The sequence below is a fragment of the Ovis canadensis genome, chromosome 2 (genome assembly GCF_042477335.2).
Source record: "Ovis canadensis isolate MfBH-ARS-UI-01 breed Bighorn chromosome 2, ARS-UI_OviCan_v2, whole genome shotgun sequence".
In the NCBI taxonomy this organism is placed as follows: Eukaryota; Metazoa; Chordata; class Mammalia; order Artiodactyla; family Bovidae; genus Ovis; species Ovis canadensis.
This window is the reverse complement of record NC_091246.1, coordinates 59,426,145-59,445,006: the sequence shown is the minus strand read 5'-3', so window position 1 is coordinate 59,445,006 and position 18,862 is coordinate 59,426,145. Positions and strand designations below refer to the sequence as shown.

The 18,862-nt window shown below is 40.1% G+C and overlaps 1 protein-coding gene across 1 annotated transcript in view; it reads right to left on the bottom strand.

The window, feature by feature from the left end:
- GNAQ (G protein subunit alpha q) overlaps positions 1–18,862 on the bottom strand; it is a 321,612-nt gene that overhangs the window by 199,805 nt on the left and 102,945 nt on the right. The window contains exon 2 of the mRNA XM_069576299.1: positions 14,556–14,740. Coding sequence (XP_069432400.1) covers positions 14,556–14,740 — 185 coding nt within the window. The remainder of the gene's footprint in view (positions 1–14,555; positions 14,741–18,862) is intronic.

The window sequence follows — 18,862 nt, the reverse complement described above, 5'->3', positions numbered from 1 at the left end:
TGACATATATAGCATCTCCAGAAACATCATGAGGTGATAGTCTCAGTTTAATGACTTGGAAATGTCCCAACCTCTGCAATCAATGAATCTACAAGAAAGTCTACAGGCAAACACTTATGACAAGAGCTACAGGGACTTCCCTGGTGGTCCAAGCAGCTGGGGATAAGGGTTCAGTTCCTGGTTGGGGACTGAAGTCCAGCATGCCACCACGTATAATGCCCCCTCCCACACAAAAGAACTATATCATTAGTACTGAAAAAGGTAAAGTATTGCTTTAGTCTATTAGATTGGCAAGATTTAAAACATCAATAAAATGCAGAATTTGCAAGGATGTGTTAAATTACAGGCATGTTCAGACCCTACACTGAAACTTGGTACGATCTTTCGAGGTGGCACTACCGGTAAAGAACTCACCTGCCAATGCAGGAGACACGAGAGATGCAGGTTTGATCCCTGGGTCAGGAAGATTCCCTGGAGGAGGAAATGGCAACCCAATCCTTGCCTGGGAAATACCATTTGTGCCTGGGAAATCCCGTGGGCAGAGGAGCCTAGTATGCCACAGTCCGTGGGGTCACTAACAGTCAGACACGACTGAGTGACAGCACACACACTCTTCAGGATGGCAATTCAGCAGGCTTTATCAAAACTCTTAACCAAGCAACTCCATTTCTAACAATGTGTCCTGTAAGAATGCTCAATATGGCACAAGTGAGAAAGCAAGTCAGAAAAAAAGTATTTGTGGTGTACAGCCAATAAAAACAATTAGTATTTACATACAGGTCTACACTCCCGTATCTAAAATCAGAATTCGCAAAAGTTCCAAGAACTGAAAGATATTTTTTTTATGATGCATTTATAGGAAAATGTGACTTACTACAAGAATATTAAGAGTCTTTATACCCTTAATGATAAATACTTTGCTACTGAAACATTAATGTATTTGATTACAGGGACCTATTCCATACCTCGATGGTAGTTGTACAAAATAAATATTTCTCAGGTTATCTTCCTAAAATCTAAAAAGAGAAAAATCTTTGAATTCAGAAACAATCTGGACTACAAAGTTTTGGATAAAGGATAGTGATCCTCCCTTTATATGTATATAGTTGAATTTTAGTATGTCTGCCTATCATAATATTCACAGGGACTTTCTCACATGGTAATACAAGCGATCTTTACTTTCTTCCTTTGCTTTCAGATGTCGTCTAAATTTTCTTTTCATGGGCTTCCCTTGTGGTTCAGCTGATAAAGAATTCGCCTGCAATGTGGGAGACCTGGGTTCGATCCCTGGGTTGGGAAGATCCCCTGTAGAAGGCAAAGGCTACCCACTCCAGTATTCTGGCCTGGAGTAGTCCACGGGGTCGCCAAGAGTCAGACATGACTGAGTGACTTTCACTTTCACTTTTACTTTCTTCCTTTGCTTTCAGATGTGAAATTTCATAATGAGCACATTTATCTTCATTCTTATAAAATTCAATGTATTTCCACTTGGGAAAAAGAGGTGGAGGAAAAATTTTGGTCCTTATGAAAACACTCAATCAAATTTCTTAATTTCACATATTATAGCTCTGTTCACATAACTATGTGTTTTGTAATTAAGAGTCAAGTGATTTTTCTGCTGAGTACGCATTCCACTTTCTTGATTTGTGATCAAGTTCACATCATGTAGCAAGACAGACTGGCAGCCCAGGAGTGCAGCAGGTGAGACACCTTCCCTGGCTCCCAAAAGAGATATCTCCTTGGGCAACTGTCAGAAAACGGACAGAAGCCCAACAGTGTCAGACGTATCACCACATGTACCACCAGACAGGAAGGACAAAGGAAGGGAAAGTCACAAAAAGAAGAAAAACATAACCTTTCATGTAGAAATCCTTGTCTTGACTGAAAATTAGAGAATTTAAGAATTTTGTTGGGTATCTTATCTCTCTCTTTCTAATGAGACTCCAAGTCCCCAAAGCAAAATACATGTCTCATATTTCCTTCAGCCCTAAGGAAATGAAAAACGCTTAGTTTTAAAAAATTAACTAGCTGTTAACTGGGCTTCCCTGGTGGCTCAGATGGTAAAGGATCCGCCTGCAATTCAGGAGACCTGGGTTCGATCTCTGGGTCGGGAAGGTTCCCTGGAGGAGGGCATGGCAACCCACTCCAGTATTCTTGCCTGGAGAATCCCCATGGACAGAAAAGCCTGGCGGGCTAGAGTCAGACATGACTGAGCGACTAAGCAGCTGTCCTAGGCTTTACCAGAGGCCAGGCCACTACTTCCTGGAGACCACAGGTATATTTGATAATGGGGAACTCACATCTCATTATTGTGTCATAGCCTCTTCAACATCTTCAAACATTAGCAGTTTCTCTTCACACATTCTGCGCTTTATCCAAGGGCTCATATGTCTTCCCTGTCCCAAAACTTTCTGGGAAGAATCTGACACCAACCATTCAGTGAACACTTACTATATTGATGTTGCTATCCTAAAAGTTTTGTATCTATATTCTCTTAAGAATGCCCACATCGACTATAGGAAGTGGGTAACATTATCATTCGCACTTTTCAGATGAGGAAGGCATAGTTTAGAAAGTTTGTAACCTGCTGAATGTCCTTTAACTGAAATCCTATGGATGTATCGGTTCTGGGATCTTTACTCAAAGAAGTCCACTGATGATTTCACACTGCCTCTGGTGGTTGTCAGTTATTTCAAAGATAACTCTACTTCAGGCAACTTCAATATCACCTGGGAGCTTTGTGAGGAAGTAGAATCTTGAATCTTCCCAGATACACTGAAATACCATCCACATTTTAGCTAGATCTCCACTTGGTTCACACACATTGAAGTTTGAGAAGCACTGTTCTAGAATATAAAATTGCCATTTCCAACCTCATATTCAGTTAGGATGACCCAAAGCTGTCATGCAGATGACACCACCCCTATGGCAGACAGTGAAGAGGAACTAAAAAGCCTCTTGAGGAAAGTGAAAGACGAGAGTGAAAACGTTGGCTTAAAGCTCAACATTCAGAAAACTAAGATCATGGCATCCGGTCCCATCACTTCATGGGAAATAGATGGGGAAACAGTGGAAACAGTGTCAGACTTTATCTTTTTGGGCTCCAAAATCACTGCAGATGGTGACTGCAGCCATGAAATTAAAAGACGCTTACTCCTTGGAAGAAAAGTTATGACCAACCTAGATAGCATATTGAAAAGCAGAGACATTACTTTGCCAACAAAGGTCCATTTAGTCAAGGCTATGGTTTTTCCAGTAGTCATGTATGAATGCGAGAGTCGGACTGTGAAGAAAGCTGAGCGCTGAAGAATTGATGCTTTTGAAGTGTGGTGTTGGAGAAGACTCTTGAGAGTCCCTTGGACTGCAAGGATATCCAACCAGTCCATTCTGAAGGAGATCAGCCCTGGGATTTCTTTGGAAGGAATGATGCTAAAGCTGAAACTCCAGTACTTTGGTCACCTCATGCAACGAGCTGACTCATCGGACAAGACTCTGATGCTGGGAGGGATTGGGGGCAGGAGGAAAAGGGGACGACAGAGGATGAGATGGCTGGATGGCATCATGGACTCGATGGACGTGAGTTTGAGTGAACTCTGGGAGTTGGTAATGAACAGAGAGGCCTGGCGTGCTGCGATTCATGGGGTTGCAAAGAGCCGGACACGACTGAGCGAATTAACTGAACTGAACTGAAAGTTGCCATTGGACTATATGGCACTTTTTTGCAAATTAGAAGGCATCTCATCTTCATAAAGCATTCGTCAAAAAGTGTCACTGTTCAAAGAAAAAGAACTCTTCCTCCAGGCCATCCCTCTCCCCCAAAGCTGGGCACACATCACACGATATCTACACAGGCCATCAGCAAAGTATACGGTACTGGCCATTTTATGTCAATATCAAATTCTTGGCTAAACAGCATACCAACTCTGCACTTAGCTTTGCTAAAGCCAAAATTCCTAAAACTCTGACAAGCACTGTTAACACTAAATTTTCCATTACAATATGGAATAAAAGATGAAGGTCAAGTGAAGGACAACTGAATTTACAAATATTTTAACACCCAACTTTAGTGAGACTTTGGTTGCAATGTAATATAACCAAATAGTTACACACTGATGCCTCTGCCGTAAGGATAGCCTGAGAGTGAAGATAGGGCTAATGCCTTCGATACACATAAGGAAAACGATGACCTGAACAGCCAAACTCCCACCACAGAACCGATGACTCCAAGGACTGTTCACTACCTCCCAGACAGGTTAGTGCCTATGACAGTCAGCACAGCCTTCTTTTTTGCTCAGAACCATTATACTTTTTACCACAGAGGATGTGTGTACATTGAAAGAAGCAGATAACCCACCAACCAGTCTATAATCTTACACATCTTGACAGAGTCATGGTGTCAAGTTTCTTGATATATGCCGTTAATGCCAGCCCTTTCTAAGTTATTTTACATTTTAAACAACTAACACAAGACTGTAAGAAAACTGCGTAATATTCTTACAAAGTAGTGGCGGTGACAACATAAAATCAGGAAAATAAATGTGTTTAAGTATCTGAATCTGAAGTCGCTCAGTTGTGTCCGACTCTTTGTGACCCCATGGACTGTAGCTACCAGGCTCCTTTGTCCATGGGATTTTCCAGGCAATGGTACTGGAGTGGATTGCCATTTCCTTCTCCAAGGGATCTTCCCAACCCAGGGATTGAACCTGGGTCTCCCGCATTGTAGACAGACGCTTTACTGTCTGAGCCACCAGTTCGAAGTACAGGTTTACAATGAATCAGTCAAAACTAGTGATCATAGCTTTAAATGGGGCATTTCTTTTTTATCCTTTGAAAGCCAAGTGTCACATATAATGTGACACAAAAATTGTCATTATTTTCTTAAGGTACATTTCCTTGAGGATATTCATGTTTGGATACATTCATGAAAATCACAGTAGAATGACAATATGCTATTTAAAAGCACAATTATATAGTATAAGTGACTTATGGTAAACAATACAAAGGATAGAGTACAAGAAACAAGAAGATTTTAGCCTCTGATATATGTGACCATGCTGCCTTTTTGCTAAACCCTAAGCAAGTCTCACCTTAAATGTCAACAACAGCAAAAAGTAAGTTCAGAGCTGCAATTATTTCTTTAGTGGTATGAGAATGAAGAGGAAAAATGCTAGCATTTCTCATACTCTTACTCAGGCTCGTGTTTACTTGCTCAGTCATATCTGACTCTGAGATCCCAAGGGCTATAGCCTGTCAGGCTTCTCTGCCCATGGGATTCTCCAGGCAAGAATACTGGAGTGGGTTGTCATTCCCTTCTCTAGGGAGTCTTCCTGACCAAGGGATCAAACCCAGGTTTCCTGCATTGCAGGTGGCTTCTTTACTGTCTGAGCTACCAGGGAAGCCCCATACTCTCACTAGATCCCTTCAAACTCCATAAGGCATTCACTTTTTTTGGTTCCAACAAATATATTTTGACTCTCTAATTGGAAATAGATGCATTGTTTTAAAATTAAAGGGGAAAGTCATGCATTACTTGGTTTAAAAGAACAAGGAAAATATTTATGTGATGCTTTGCCAGGAGTTAACTAAGAACAGCCTAATGACCAGATTCACAACTTCCTACTAAAATGTGTTAAACTATGCCACATGTATTTTATATGGTGGCTGTCAGTCCCCAGACATCCAAGGTCTGAGCAGCTGAAAGGGATTTAGAGGGAGAGTGCGTAAACAGAGTTCTTGCATGTGTTTGGACAAGTCAGTAATGTTCCTCAGAGCACTTGCTTTCTTCCTTTTTAAAAACAGCCAAATTGGTTTATGTTGATTTTCACATAGCAAATTTTACTAAATATTTGTTGAATGACAAAGTAAAAGATGACAGACACTGCATTGCACTGGGCAAAGGATGCTCTTTTCAATAAATGAATTAATTATATATCCATATGAAAAAAATAAAACCTGATCCCCAACTCCACCTCACACCATATAATACAATCCATCTGAATTAGATTTTTAGATCCAAATGTAGAAAGCAAAACAACTAAGAATTTAGAAGAAAAATCTGCATATTATCTACACAACCTTAAAATAGGCAAAAATTACTTCAAAAGGATACAAAAACACAAGTCAAATGGGTAAAATATATATATATAATAAACTGGACTATATTACAGTTAAGAACTTCTTTTCACTAAAGAACTATGAAGAAAATAAAAAGCCACAAAGTAGTGACAATATTTGAAATACATTTACTCAACTGAGATTCCTTAATGTGTGGAGAATTCCTACAAAACAATAAGGAATCAGACAATCCAATAGGGAAGAAAAAGGTATAAAATATTTTTAAAAATATAACCAAATGGTTGATAAATATATAAAAGAGTTGCTCAACATGTCTCCTTATCAAAGAAATACAACAATGTGACACCACTATATAGTCACTAGAATAGTAATACCAAGTGTTGTCAAGGATACAGGGCAAATAGAACTCTCACAGATAAGAAATACATGCTTATGTTCACCAAAAGACAGGTACAGGAATGTTTATAATGGCATTATTTATAATAGCAAGAAACTCCAAAAAATATCTATGATAGGATGTAAGCAACTGTAGTATATTCATAAAATGGAATAGTATACAACTGTACTATCTGATACAGTAGCCACTAGTCATGTGTAAAAATCAATTTAAAAGATTAAGTGAAGTAAAAATTTAGTACCTAATTCACAGCGGCCACGTTTCACGGGCTCAAAAGTCACATGTGGCTAACAGCTACCATATTGTACAGCACAGACATAAACCACTTTCATAAAGTTCTATGGGGCATTGCTATTAAACACCAATGAGAATTCCACAAATGTAATGTTGGGTTAAATAAACCAGACACAAAGGAGTCTATACTGTACGCTTCTATTCATATAAAGTTCAAAAACTAACAGAATTAATCTATGTTATTAGAAGGCAGGATAGTGGTCCCCCTTAGTGGTTGGGCCTATTTTGAAGAAAGCCTGAAGAGGCTTCTGAATTTCTGGTCATGTTAATCTGGATGAACAGATCTGTATGCAAATGTGTTCATATGGGAAAAAATACATGGACAACACAAATGATGTGTGCACTTTTCTGTACACAAAAATTACCAAAATAAGAAAAGTAATCAGCCTCAGTCTATTGCTTAAGTCTTTCTTTGCTTCAGAGTTCTCCTCTGATGAACATGAGCTCAAGATAACTCATCCTGCACAAATGATATGGTATGCCTTGGGATTACAGATTAATTTTGGCCAAGGAAGGGGGATTACAAAATCTCATATTCATTTTCTATTTTTATGACTGCCATGGGTGTGAAATGAATAAAGAACTACAGTGGAACAAGGACAGAGTGAGGAAAAAATTCGGCTAGGACATATTTGCAAGATATTAAAAGTGAAGGTATACAAACGGATTTTGAAAGCAGATAAAGGTAGTAGAGAATCCATGTTGATCAACTCCCCAACATGAGTCCTTAGAGAGAAATGAAAAAGTGGTAAACGAGCCTCAGAAAAAAAATGTGCTTGACAGATCAAGTTGGCCATGAAAAGTCTCTAGATTCCTTTACACTCTTTATTAGAAAGAAAACTCTCAAAAATTTGTAGATGCTGGAGCTGAAAGTTGCCCTGTGAAAAATTACAGGCTGTCTTTGGTGGCCAGTAGCCAACGACTCAATTAAAGTAACTATCACTACTAATACCCACAAAACCTGCATCTGATTTTTGAACACTGTGAACTTTGAACACTGTTTAAAATAAACTTACATAGATATAAATATTATAATCACTTATGGGACTGAGTGGAGAAGGAAATGGCAACCCACTCCAGTATTCTTATCTAGAGAATCCTGTGGACAGAGGAGCCTGGTGGGCTGCTGTCCATTAGGGTCACACAGAGTTGGACACAACTGAAGTGATTTAGCATGCATGCATGCATGCATTGGAGAAGGAAATGGCAACCCACTCCAGTATCCTTGCCTGGAGAATCTCAGGGACAGGGCACTGAGATTCAAAGAAAGAAAAATCTCCGTTTCACTACAGACCACTGTCAAAACAAATCTGTTTTTAATTGTCTTTTTTTGTTCCCTTAAATTTTCATAGTACTCTGGAATGGACCTTGTCCAAAAAAGGTAGGAGCTTTAAATTATAATAAAGTAACTTTAACAACAGTTCATCTCTTTGCTACAGTTCTGGAATCAGAGAATCGGCATGGAAAAAAAAAATTGTGTTGGAAAGCATTTGAGAGGTTGTCTAGTCCATCCCTGGTCTTATTTCAGCAAAATTGCCTTAAAGTATTTCACATGTTAAAAATACATTCTATTTTTGAACACATCCAGATAAGGAGATTTTTGTACCTCCCTTGGTATCCCATTTCAATGACTGTCACTCTGAGGAAAGTTTTCCTTAGATACCTCCTAAATACTGTTATACTGTTTAAATTATTTTCAGTTTGTTTTATTCTTAATAAAGATGGAAGATGAGTAGCATTTATTCTCTCCATGATAACAAATTCATCTTATAATAACTGACAAACTCACATAGATGATCTATTTAGCCCTTCAAATAATCCTTTTGTCACCTGTACCATCAAACAGATGAGGACATTCAGGCTTAGAGAGTGTCGGCAGGAAATGTGACAATCCCAAGGTTATTCAGTTATTCAGTGTATGGGTCCAAGCTCAGTTACTCACTTTCGCTTCATAACTGCTGCTATGTCGCTAACTCCTCAACTTCCCCCACGTCCTACAACAGGCATGCAGAGCGCAACTGGAGGGCCTGCACTGATGGAGAATCCATGTGTCATTTTATTTTTTAAATTGGTGGCATGATTTTGCAGTGGTTAATTGTGATTTGTGCCAGCATCATTCCTCTTCTACTAACTGTACCCAGATTTCCCTCAGGGACTGTCAATCAAATTGCCCAGCCTACTCCAGACAGCTAGCACAGAAGCCAGGCTGGATGAATCCAGCAAGTTTTCCCAGGAATTTGAATCCTGACTGGGGTGACAAAGACTGAAAATGGTCAGAGTCCATGCTTCTCCCGATGAGTTCCGCAGACCTGTCCCGGTTTCCAGGAGTTGGTCCTTTTGCTTCTTTTCAATTCTCTGAGTGACCTCATAGGCCCATCAGTTCTTTTTCTACTTAAATTAATTAAATGCTGGTGTTGGCTTCTGTTGCTTGCAAGCAGAGAACACTGACTGACAACTCTTCAGAGGGATAGATACCAAAATATACTGATTAAAGTCTGCCTTTATCATGTTCTTATCATAGAGATGACAAATATTAAATTGAAATCAGTCTCTTAGAAAATTCCCCCATGTTGAAAAATGTAGTACAGTAATTTCTTGTTCAACTGATCAAAGGCAGGCAGAAATAAGTTGGCAAATCTTCCAGAATCTTGGCTACATTTTTCTTTTAAAAAATAGCTTCTGGAAGCTTAGATTTTTCAGGGATTAGAGAAAATTCAGAAAGCTGTAAATGTGTTTAAGCAGGTACTTTCCCTATGACATGCCCTTTCTTAGAAAGGTTCTGGGAGGACAAGAGGTACTACAGTAACATGTCCCCTCAACCTCTCCACCCTGGAAACCTTCTGGCTGGCTGGTCAAAGGCAGCTGTAGCCTTGGTGCCAAGAGAGCCCTGGTCATCAGGACTTTTGAGTCTAACAGCAGAAACTAGAACAGAAGAGGACCATGTCTACCCAACATCAGCACATGGCTGAGTTCTACTCCTAACTACCTTGAGTTCACTGCATGAAGACTCATCAGATTCTTCTCTCTTCCTGGGACTGGCAACGTGAGCAAAGGCCTGCCAATACTTTAAAACTGCTGTAAGAACACCTGGATTTCACAGAAATCATAAGCCAACAGTAAAGGGATACTGGGACCCACTAGCCAGAGTAATCTGTTCAGGGTACAAAAGCTCCTATAACATTCCTGGCATGCTGTGTGGGAGACAAGAAGACGCTTCCTCATTGTAAGGTAATCTGCAGTCAACTAAGAAAATAACGCACACGCATGTGAAACAACAGCAACAGGCAAAGCAGCAAGAATGCCCACTGCCAGGGACACACAGTAAGCACATACAAATCAAGAGTGCAAAGCCTTGCGATCTACCTCCTTGACCTGTAACTCAAGACACATCTTAGCCATGTTAACAAAGAAATTTTATTGAGCTGATTTCAAGGCTCAACTAAAGAATAATCAGAAGAGCACGCCTGTATAAAATAGGAAAGCATAAAATAACAGGGATGAGCACATCCTTTCTTTTGGAAAGTAAGAAATGACAGAGTGATCTATTTCACTGTTGAATGCCTTGCATCTAGTGGGGTCTTAAATGGATCTTTTGATTTGACTAAGCAATAAATAGTTAGTCCCTTTCAGCGTTAACTATTAACACTTGTGTTTAAGGAAAAGGCAAACTAATATTTAGAAATAAATAAACTCAAGTTCAAAGTATTCAGGAATCCTCAAACATGCTCCCTTACTTGGGCTGAGTCCAACCAGCTCACCTATAAATATTACTTGTTTGGCAAAAAACGTCCAAGAACAGGATAGTGGAAACACAACCAGGGAAGAATTAATCTATTTTTGGTAAAAGTTTTCAATTTATTACAAGCTCCCCTGGAACTGAAGATCCCTGGAGCACTGAGCCAGGGCTGTGAAGAGACGTGCAATGTCACGCCATCACCTGGGCAGAGGCTGTGGCCTGGACTCCCTCTGACCACTGTGCCAGCCCCTAGCTAACCAAGAAGACTCTCAATTCAGTGAAGTAACACACAGGAGCAAAACAAATTCTAATATTTTGGCACAACAGTACCATAGACTAGACCAATTTCACAGTAAAAAAAAAAAAAAAAAGGCAAAAAACAGTGAACAATTTCTCAGTTAAGAATGGGCTACATCATTTGTAAGCTACATTTTGCTTTATAAAATATATGAACTCAGAAGCAAGAACAAAATTAGGCTGGACAATATTGGAAAATGTTTATTTTTATTTATGCTGCTGCCATAGACCATGGCCAATGTGGCAGTAGATACAAAGAAGCTTTTTAATAAATCAATCAGTTATGTATTTTATACCTTTAGGGTCACAAAATAATACAAATCACAAGGCGTGGCCTCCAAGTAATTGCTAGTAAAATGCACACTAACCTTTAAAATATTTACAAAATATTAGAGCACACTGTAACCAGAAACTTTTGTAGAAAATTCTAACCAAAACACAAATTATTATTATTATTAAGTAGGTATCATAAATAGAAGAAAATAAAATTCAAACTTCTTAGCCTGGCCAAGGTGTCGGTGGTATAGTGGTTAGCATAGTTGCCTTTCAAACTTCTCAGCCTGGATTCAAAACCTTTCAGAAGCGCATTTTAAGCCTTTTGTTTATTTTGCTCTTATTTCTCCAGTTATCTTCTATAGGAATTCTGTTCAAGTTAAACCGGCCAGTTTGCACATTGCATACACATCCCTTTCTCTGAACACTTACTCCAGCCATTCCTCCTCTCCAAATTGCCTCTCCCTCAGCTCTGCCCTTGTGTCTTTCTGGACTGCTTCTGCCTAGCCCTGGTTGACCTTCTCTGCTTCCCTGGCAGCCCACTGCATTTATTCCCTTATGCATCAACAGCTATCTACTGACCTGAATAATCACTTCAGCAATGGGGTAGGGCGGGGGGCCGGGATTCAGGGCAGAAGAGGAGGCTTTCAGTTGTTTACCCTTACAAATGATTTACTTACTCATAAAGCAAGTATTTTTATGAACACTACTGTGTACAAGATACTATGCCAGGGTCAATGAAGAATGCCAAGACAGAAGTTGCCAAGAATGCCAAGATTTACTTTCAAAGAGCCTAGAAGCTAGTCAGGAAAATAAGATTAATACCCAAATCATCATAACTAACACAAGCTAGGCAATTATCAATACTCCACTGTAGGTTCTGCTAAAGGGGGTGGGATCACTTAGTGCTACATAGGGAGCCGAGAAGAACTCCGGGAGAAAGCGGCAGCTGGGTGGAAAAGCAAGGAGACAGACAACATTATTTCCTTAACAAGCTTTAACAAAGGCAAGGAGGGTCAGAGCTCAGGAAGTTAATGGAGGAAGTAAGGGGTGATACTTTAAAACTCATGTGTGTTGTAGAGAAATGGAGCAAATGTGAGAGTGATTTTTGTTATAAACTGAAAGGAATTAAACATTTTAAGGAATTCAGGGGTCAGCACACTCTAATATCACTGTATTAGGTAGTATGTTAAGTAACCAAGAGACATGGGAAGATTTCATAGGCTAATTATGATCTCTGAGAAAACCTTGTGTTATTACAGTAAAGTTTTATGATGTTGATTTTTAACTGAATGGTATCCAACACAGTAAAGCCTACTTAACTAGAAGTGATACAAAGAGCTCAAATAACATACACTGAGCATTCTTCTATTGATTAAGGCATCAATTTAATTGATTGATGGCCTTTAATTGATTAAGGCATCAATTTCACGTCATCTTCTACATCTATATGACTGTACAATGTCTTCATGTGAAAATCTAACATCAAGGCAAGATCCTGAAGGAGTCTTCTGGAGCACCAAGAAAAATGGTTTAGAGGTATAATTAAGGAGTTGGTATTGCACTTTAATGTGTAGAAAGAACTAAAGAAAGGGAAGTTGCTCAGTCATGTCCGACTCTTTGAGACCCCATGGACTGCAGCCTACCAGGCTTCTCTGTCCATGGGATTCTCCAGGCAAGAATACTAGAGTGGGTTACCATTTCCTTCACCAGGGGATCTTCCCGACCTAGGGATCGAACCCGGGTCTCCCGCATTGGAGGCAGACGCTTTAACCTCTGAGCCACCAGGGACTGGCATTATGTATGTGTATATATATGTATTGATAAGACATATACACACATCAATTACACCACACATGTGATAACCAGAATTCATCAGATCATCATATTATCAACCAACTGTAGTCATTGGCATTAAAAAAAAAAATTTTCTTCAACAGAATACTCATAACCGCAACAAAACAAGCATACCGCCTATTTCAGAAACTCACTACACTGAGATTTCTGAAGGGGAAAATTCCTGATCCTTTTGAATTCAGACTGCTTCCATATCCAGACAGCTTCCTGTGATTCAGGTACCATATTTCCATGAACCTACTCAGATCTTTCCATTCTTGAGAGGAGAAGCTGGGAGGACTATTTGTGGAAGATCTCGCTGTTATTTGTGGAGAGACTCTCGCTGCCATCGGAAAATGAAGTGTGAAGATATCAATTAGATAAGAAACAGCCAGTTCATTTTAAGGAACCACCTCCAAAAGAGAAATGCCTGATTTGAAAATGATCTGTATATTTAGAAGCTTCTAAATAGTAAAAGAAGTGGAGGTACAGAGAACTGCTTTATTTTACCTATGATTCATGTTTGTGAGTTACATCTCAGCTTATGAGTCATACTGGGCATGCAGACTTCTTGTTAGTACCCATTGATCCTGGTATATGGAAATATCCTCAAGAGGAGAATATCAAGAGTACTAAGAGAATGAAAATGAATGCTTCGATTGAAGGTCCTCAAATAACTGCAGGTACAAATGCAGTGTTTTGTCAACAAAAGGTTAAGGTTTTACCAACTTACAAGATCAGCACCTACATGTTGTAAGGAATGAAGACTGCATCCACCCTTAGACATTCTGATTGATTAACAGGAAGGGAAGACGTTTCTACAATTCTGCTTCCCTCATAAACTCCCAGTATAAACTCAAACCCGAGGACACCCTCAGATGCACCACACTTGTTAGGGATCACGTAGTTATAATATTTGGAGAGTAAGCAATGACAGCATTTGTTTTCACCTGAATAAAAAAATCTGGCTTTCTATTTCAGTTAAGAAATAATGCTGAATATTGGGAAAATTTGCTTGGTTTTTAAAAAGCTAAAATTTTAGATTTTTTTCCCCTAACCCTTTCTCAAGTGATTTTAGAAGTTTCCATTATTTTAACACAACTGCAGGGAAACGTGTTTGAAAGGTTACTGGAAGCGACAGATGGGCTTATTTTGAAATAAAATTAAGCCTGTGGTACTACTGAAAGGAAGTCACGAAATCCAAAATTAAACTGGACAGAATGGTCTGAAGCTGTTTTTGTTCTTTGTTCAGGAAGCACAAAGAGTGGGAGGCTGAGGCAAGGCCACCACTTCTCATGTGAATCCCCTCACTCGGGTCAGTTTGTCTTGAACTGATAAAACTCTCTTCTTAACGTAACATGCGCCCCCACATTTTAAACATCCATACACCTACTGTCAAATATCCAGACATGTCCTTCACTGATATCACTAAGAATACAACTCCAATCTTTTATAGCTGTGACTTTATAAAGACTTAAGGAAGAAAAAACCATTTATAAACAACTGTGCTGAGCTATTAAAAACCCCATTTTAGGATGAGGTGGAAAATGCCCATTTAAAACAGACAATGTGCATCCCAGACATGTGAAGAGACCATTCGCCCTGGGAATGGCTTCGCCAGCCGTTCTCAGGAGGAGCCACGCCTACCTTATTGTGCTCATACTTGTAGGGGATCTTGAGCGTGTCCATGGCTCTGATCATAGCCTGCATGGCCGTGAAGATGTTCTGATACACCAGCTTGGTGAAGCCCCTTTTGTCTTCATCAGAGTAGCCCGACCCATGGATGATTCTCATCTGCTTGATAAATGTACTCTTGCCACTCTCTCCTGTCCCTGCAAGAGAAACGACAGCAGCTCATCAGACCATGAGACCTTCTCACAGTCTTCCAGACAACTACACTATTCATAGGAGCAGGCCTTGGATGTGGCATCCTGAGGGCCTGCTGAGAGGAGCATCAGAGGAGAGCAGCATCACCAGCGGGGGAAGTGCCACCGAGGGTGAGCACTCAGCAAGATGAGAGGAGTGAGACTCCAGCTCAGAGGCAGACTTTAAGAAAATAAACAAACAACTGTCACCTTTTTGGAAGCCACTCAGCATGGAATTTTGATAGTGACTTGTAACCATGTATCTTATAAGAAACACAATGAAAGCAGCATGGTTTGAACAGAATAAACACTTGATAAAGCTCTCTTCCCTGCAGTATGTCTGAAACGCTTCCAGCAGACCGGGATGTTTAGCCAGGATCTGGATCTGAAGATGACAATGCACTTATACAAATGCTGTTCAGACATCAGTAAGACAACATGCCAGAAAATTTCTAGACACTTTCTCATACTTTAAAATGGGGTATATGGAGAGCATGGTATCCAGGTAAGAATCCAGATACTTCGGGATAGCAAGTAGCAACTGTATTTATTTCCAGGGGGTTCGGTTGGCTGAGTTGTGTCAAGGAATCACTCAATTCAGGAAAAGACACAGGAACTTTCCTTCTTTCTGCCTACTCTTAACTATGACACAGAAATTCACTATTACTGATTTTCTTTCTTCTGTGTTCTCATTTTCCCCTTCTTCAGTATTCCTTTTTGGTGACCATGAGCATACAGAGAATCCATAACAAAGCTACAAATGCCCGAAAGATGAGATCATTTCACTGAATGACAACATATTTCTTCTATGGTGAATCTGAAACTATAAATCTAAAAACTTCATTTTTTAAAATGTAAGTTGTTTTGGAGGATGTGCAACTTTATTTCTGAGTGTCTCTCTCTCACTGTCAAATCTCCTTGAAATTTTCAAAATAATAAATGTCTTCCCCACGATGTGGGGGAAAAAAAATCAAAGTTTTTAGGATAGTAAGCATAGCAGAATATAATAATAATAATAATACTCAGGATGATTGCAGCACCCTTGATGCCATTTCCTATCAACAAGACATTAAAAAAAAAAAAAGGCGGAAAAGGAGAACTGAAAACTAGGAATACGACATCTGTCCTAACTTTGGTTTTTCTGGTGGTTGGATTTCATTACTATCTTTATAAACAATCATGAAAAATTCAAATAAGTATTACAGTTTTCATAGAAGCACTCTTAAATGACTACAGATGTCTTGGTAAACACAGAAGCCTCATATAATTACAAAGATGATTTCTAGCCCCACAGTCCTGTGGTCGCCAATTCTTTATCCTTTTCATATGACCTTTAATAAAGTGATCTGGAATTTCTTGAAATATAAAGTTAACATTTCCTTTATCATTTTCATATGATTTTAATAAAGTGATTCAGAATTCCTTGAAGCATAAAGTTAACACTGCAATATGAATGCAATCAACACATTTTAACAAGATTAATGCAAGGAGTTAAAAATGAACATATAATTCCATCCATGAATACTGGGGTGGGGAGGGTGGGGGTGCAATATCTAAAGAGAAGTATCCCTAATGGCAATAAAGCTGGGAAATTGTTTCTCATTAGCAATCAACAATTTATAGGAAGAAACCAGTATCTTTACTTTTCTGAGCAATTCAAAGTATGGAAGAAAAAGATCCAAATTGCTTCTCTGCTTATTATCCTTATCCTTGCTCTGAGGGCCCAACTAGAGACATAATCATCAAATCAGAACCTCTGCCAGTTTTTTCCACACCAAAACCAGAAAGAAACCTTAATATGTGAGGTTACCTGACCTGCCTCTTGAGAAATCTATATGCAAGTCAGGAAGCAACAGTTAGAACTGGACATGGAACAACAGACTGGTTCCAAATTGGAAAAGGAGTACGTCAAGGCTGTCTATTGTCACCCTGCTTCTTTAACGTCTATGCAGAGTACATCACGAGAAATGCTGCGCTGGAAGAAGCACAAGCTGGAATTAAGATTGCCAGGAGAAATATCAATAACCTCAGATATGCAGATGACACCACCCTTATGGCAGAAAGTGAAGAGGAACTAAAAAGCCTCTTGATGAAAGTGAAAGAGGAGAGTGAAAAAGTTGGCTTAAAGCTCAACATTCAGAAAACGAAGATCATGGCATCTGGTCCCATCACTTCATGGAAAATAGATGGGGAAACAGTGGAAACAGTGTCAGACTTTATTTTTCTGGGCTCCAGAATCACTGCAGATGGTGATTGCAGCCATGAAATTAAAAGACACTTACTCCTTGGAAGGAAAGTTATGACCAACCTAGATAGCATGTTGAAAAGCAGAGACATTACTTTGCCAACAAAGGTCCATCTAATCAAGGCTATGATTTTTCCAGTGGTCATGTATGGATGTGAGAGTTGGACTATGAAGAAAGCTGAGCCCCGAAGAATTGATGCTTTTGAACTCTGGTGCTGAAGAAGACTCTTGAGAGTCCCTTGGACTGCAAAGAGATCCAACAAGTCAATTCTAAAGGAGATCAGCCCTGGGTGTTCTTTGGAAGGACTGATGCTGAAGCTGAAACTCCAATACTTTGGCCACCTCATGTGAAGAGTCGACTCATTGGAAAAGACTCTGATGCTGGGAAGGTTGGGGGCAGGAGAAAGGGACGACAGAGGATGAGATGGTTGGACGGCATCACCAACTCGATGGACACGAGTTTGAGTGAACTCCAGGAGTTGGTGATGGACAGGGAGGCCTGGCGTGCTGCAATTCATGGGGTCACGAAGAGTCGGACACGACTAAGTGACTGAACTGAACTGAACTGAATGACATGAAAAGAAAAGGAAAGAGAGTCAAGCAAGAGGCCGCTTCTCCTAGCTGAAGGCTTTTACATACTCCCCCCACATCCACATAAAATCAAGAAAGTAAAGAGAAGACATCTAAACCATGCTGTCTTGTTTCAATTAAGTCATGTTGGGCAAGAGCAGTCAACACCTGGCCACTCTTGGGATCTACACTAAGCTCCGGGGCATCACACTAATGAAGACTCCAAATACAGGTGGAACACAGGACCCATGAATGAATGGAATGGGGAAAGAGGAAGGGAGAAAAGAATCCAAAACCTAACTCCAAAGTTAAGATATTTTCCTGTTGCCCCGGACACACCCTGGGATCCTCTCTCTCCATTATATCATCTTGCTTTGTGCCCCAGGAGGCTGGTTGGGAAGGATTTCACATCAACAGCGCTCTTGGCTTCAGTCTTCTTGGGTTTAATCCATACGAGACACCAGGAAGAGAACACAGAGCAAGAGGATGAGAAAGGGGCATCTATTTCCCCAGTTTGCTTCCTGCAAGGGCCCCACAGATACGCTGTGTCCCCTTCAAGAGTGTACAGCTCCTGCCAGGTGGCCCCGTCTGGGTTCCTGTACCTGCTCCCTTGCCTTGCTGGCCCCTGGTTACTGCACTCATTAGCTCTTATTGGTTGCCTACACTGGATTAATACCTTGTAAACAGTCCCTGAACAAAACTCTGCTCAGTCACCTAGCTGGAGTGGACCATTTGTTTCCTGCTGAGACCCTGACAGATGTAAACATCCAATGGAGAGCTGGGGCAGCTTGATAAATGAACAAATAAGAAGGCAAGGGAAGGGGGGGGGTGCCTTTTCTTCTTCTGCCCTTTCTCTATAAGTCTTATTTATAAGGTGCGCTCTTGTTTACAAAGTACTTCCTTTTTTCTAGTCACTAATTCGCTCTTTTAACACTCTTCTGGCAGCCAATCATGATGATAGAGCCCAAACTAGAATCCAGGGCTCCCAACTCATCTTCAAAGTGTTAATAAATCTAGTACTTGTCCCCCATGTACACTTGAGCCCACCTGCCCCTCAGCAACACATACTTCAGGATTAATCTCTAACCTGACAAGGCAAATGGTGGGCTCCACCCCCTGAATATCCTGTCTCTTGTAAAGGAAACTAAAGAAATGTGTGTTCAAGGCATGTGGACACAGAGGGGGAGGGGGAGGGTGAAATGAACTGGGAGAGTAGCGCTGACATATAGACAATATCACGTGTAAATAGCTGGCTGGTGGGGAGCTGCGGCACA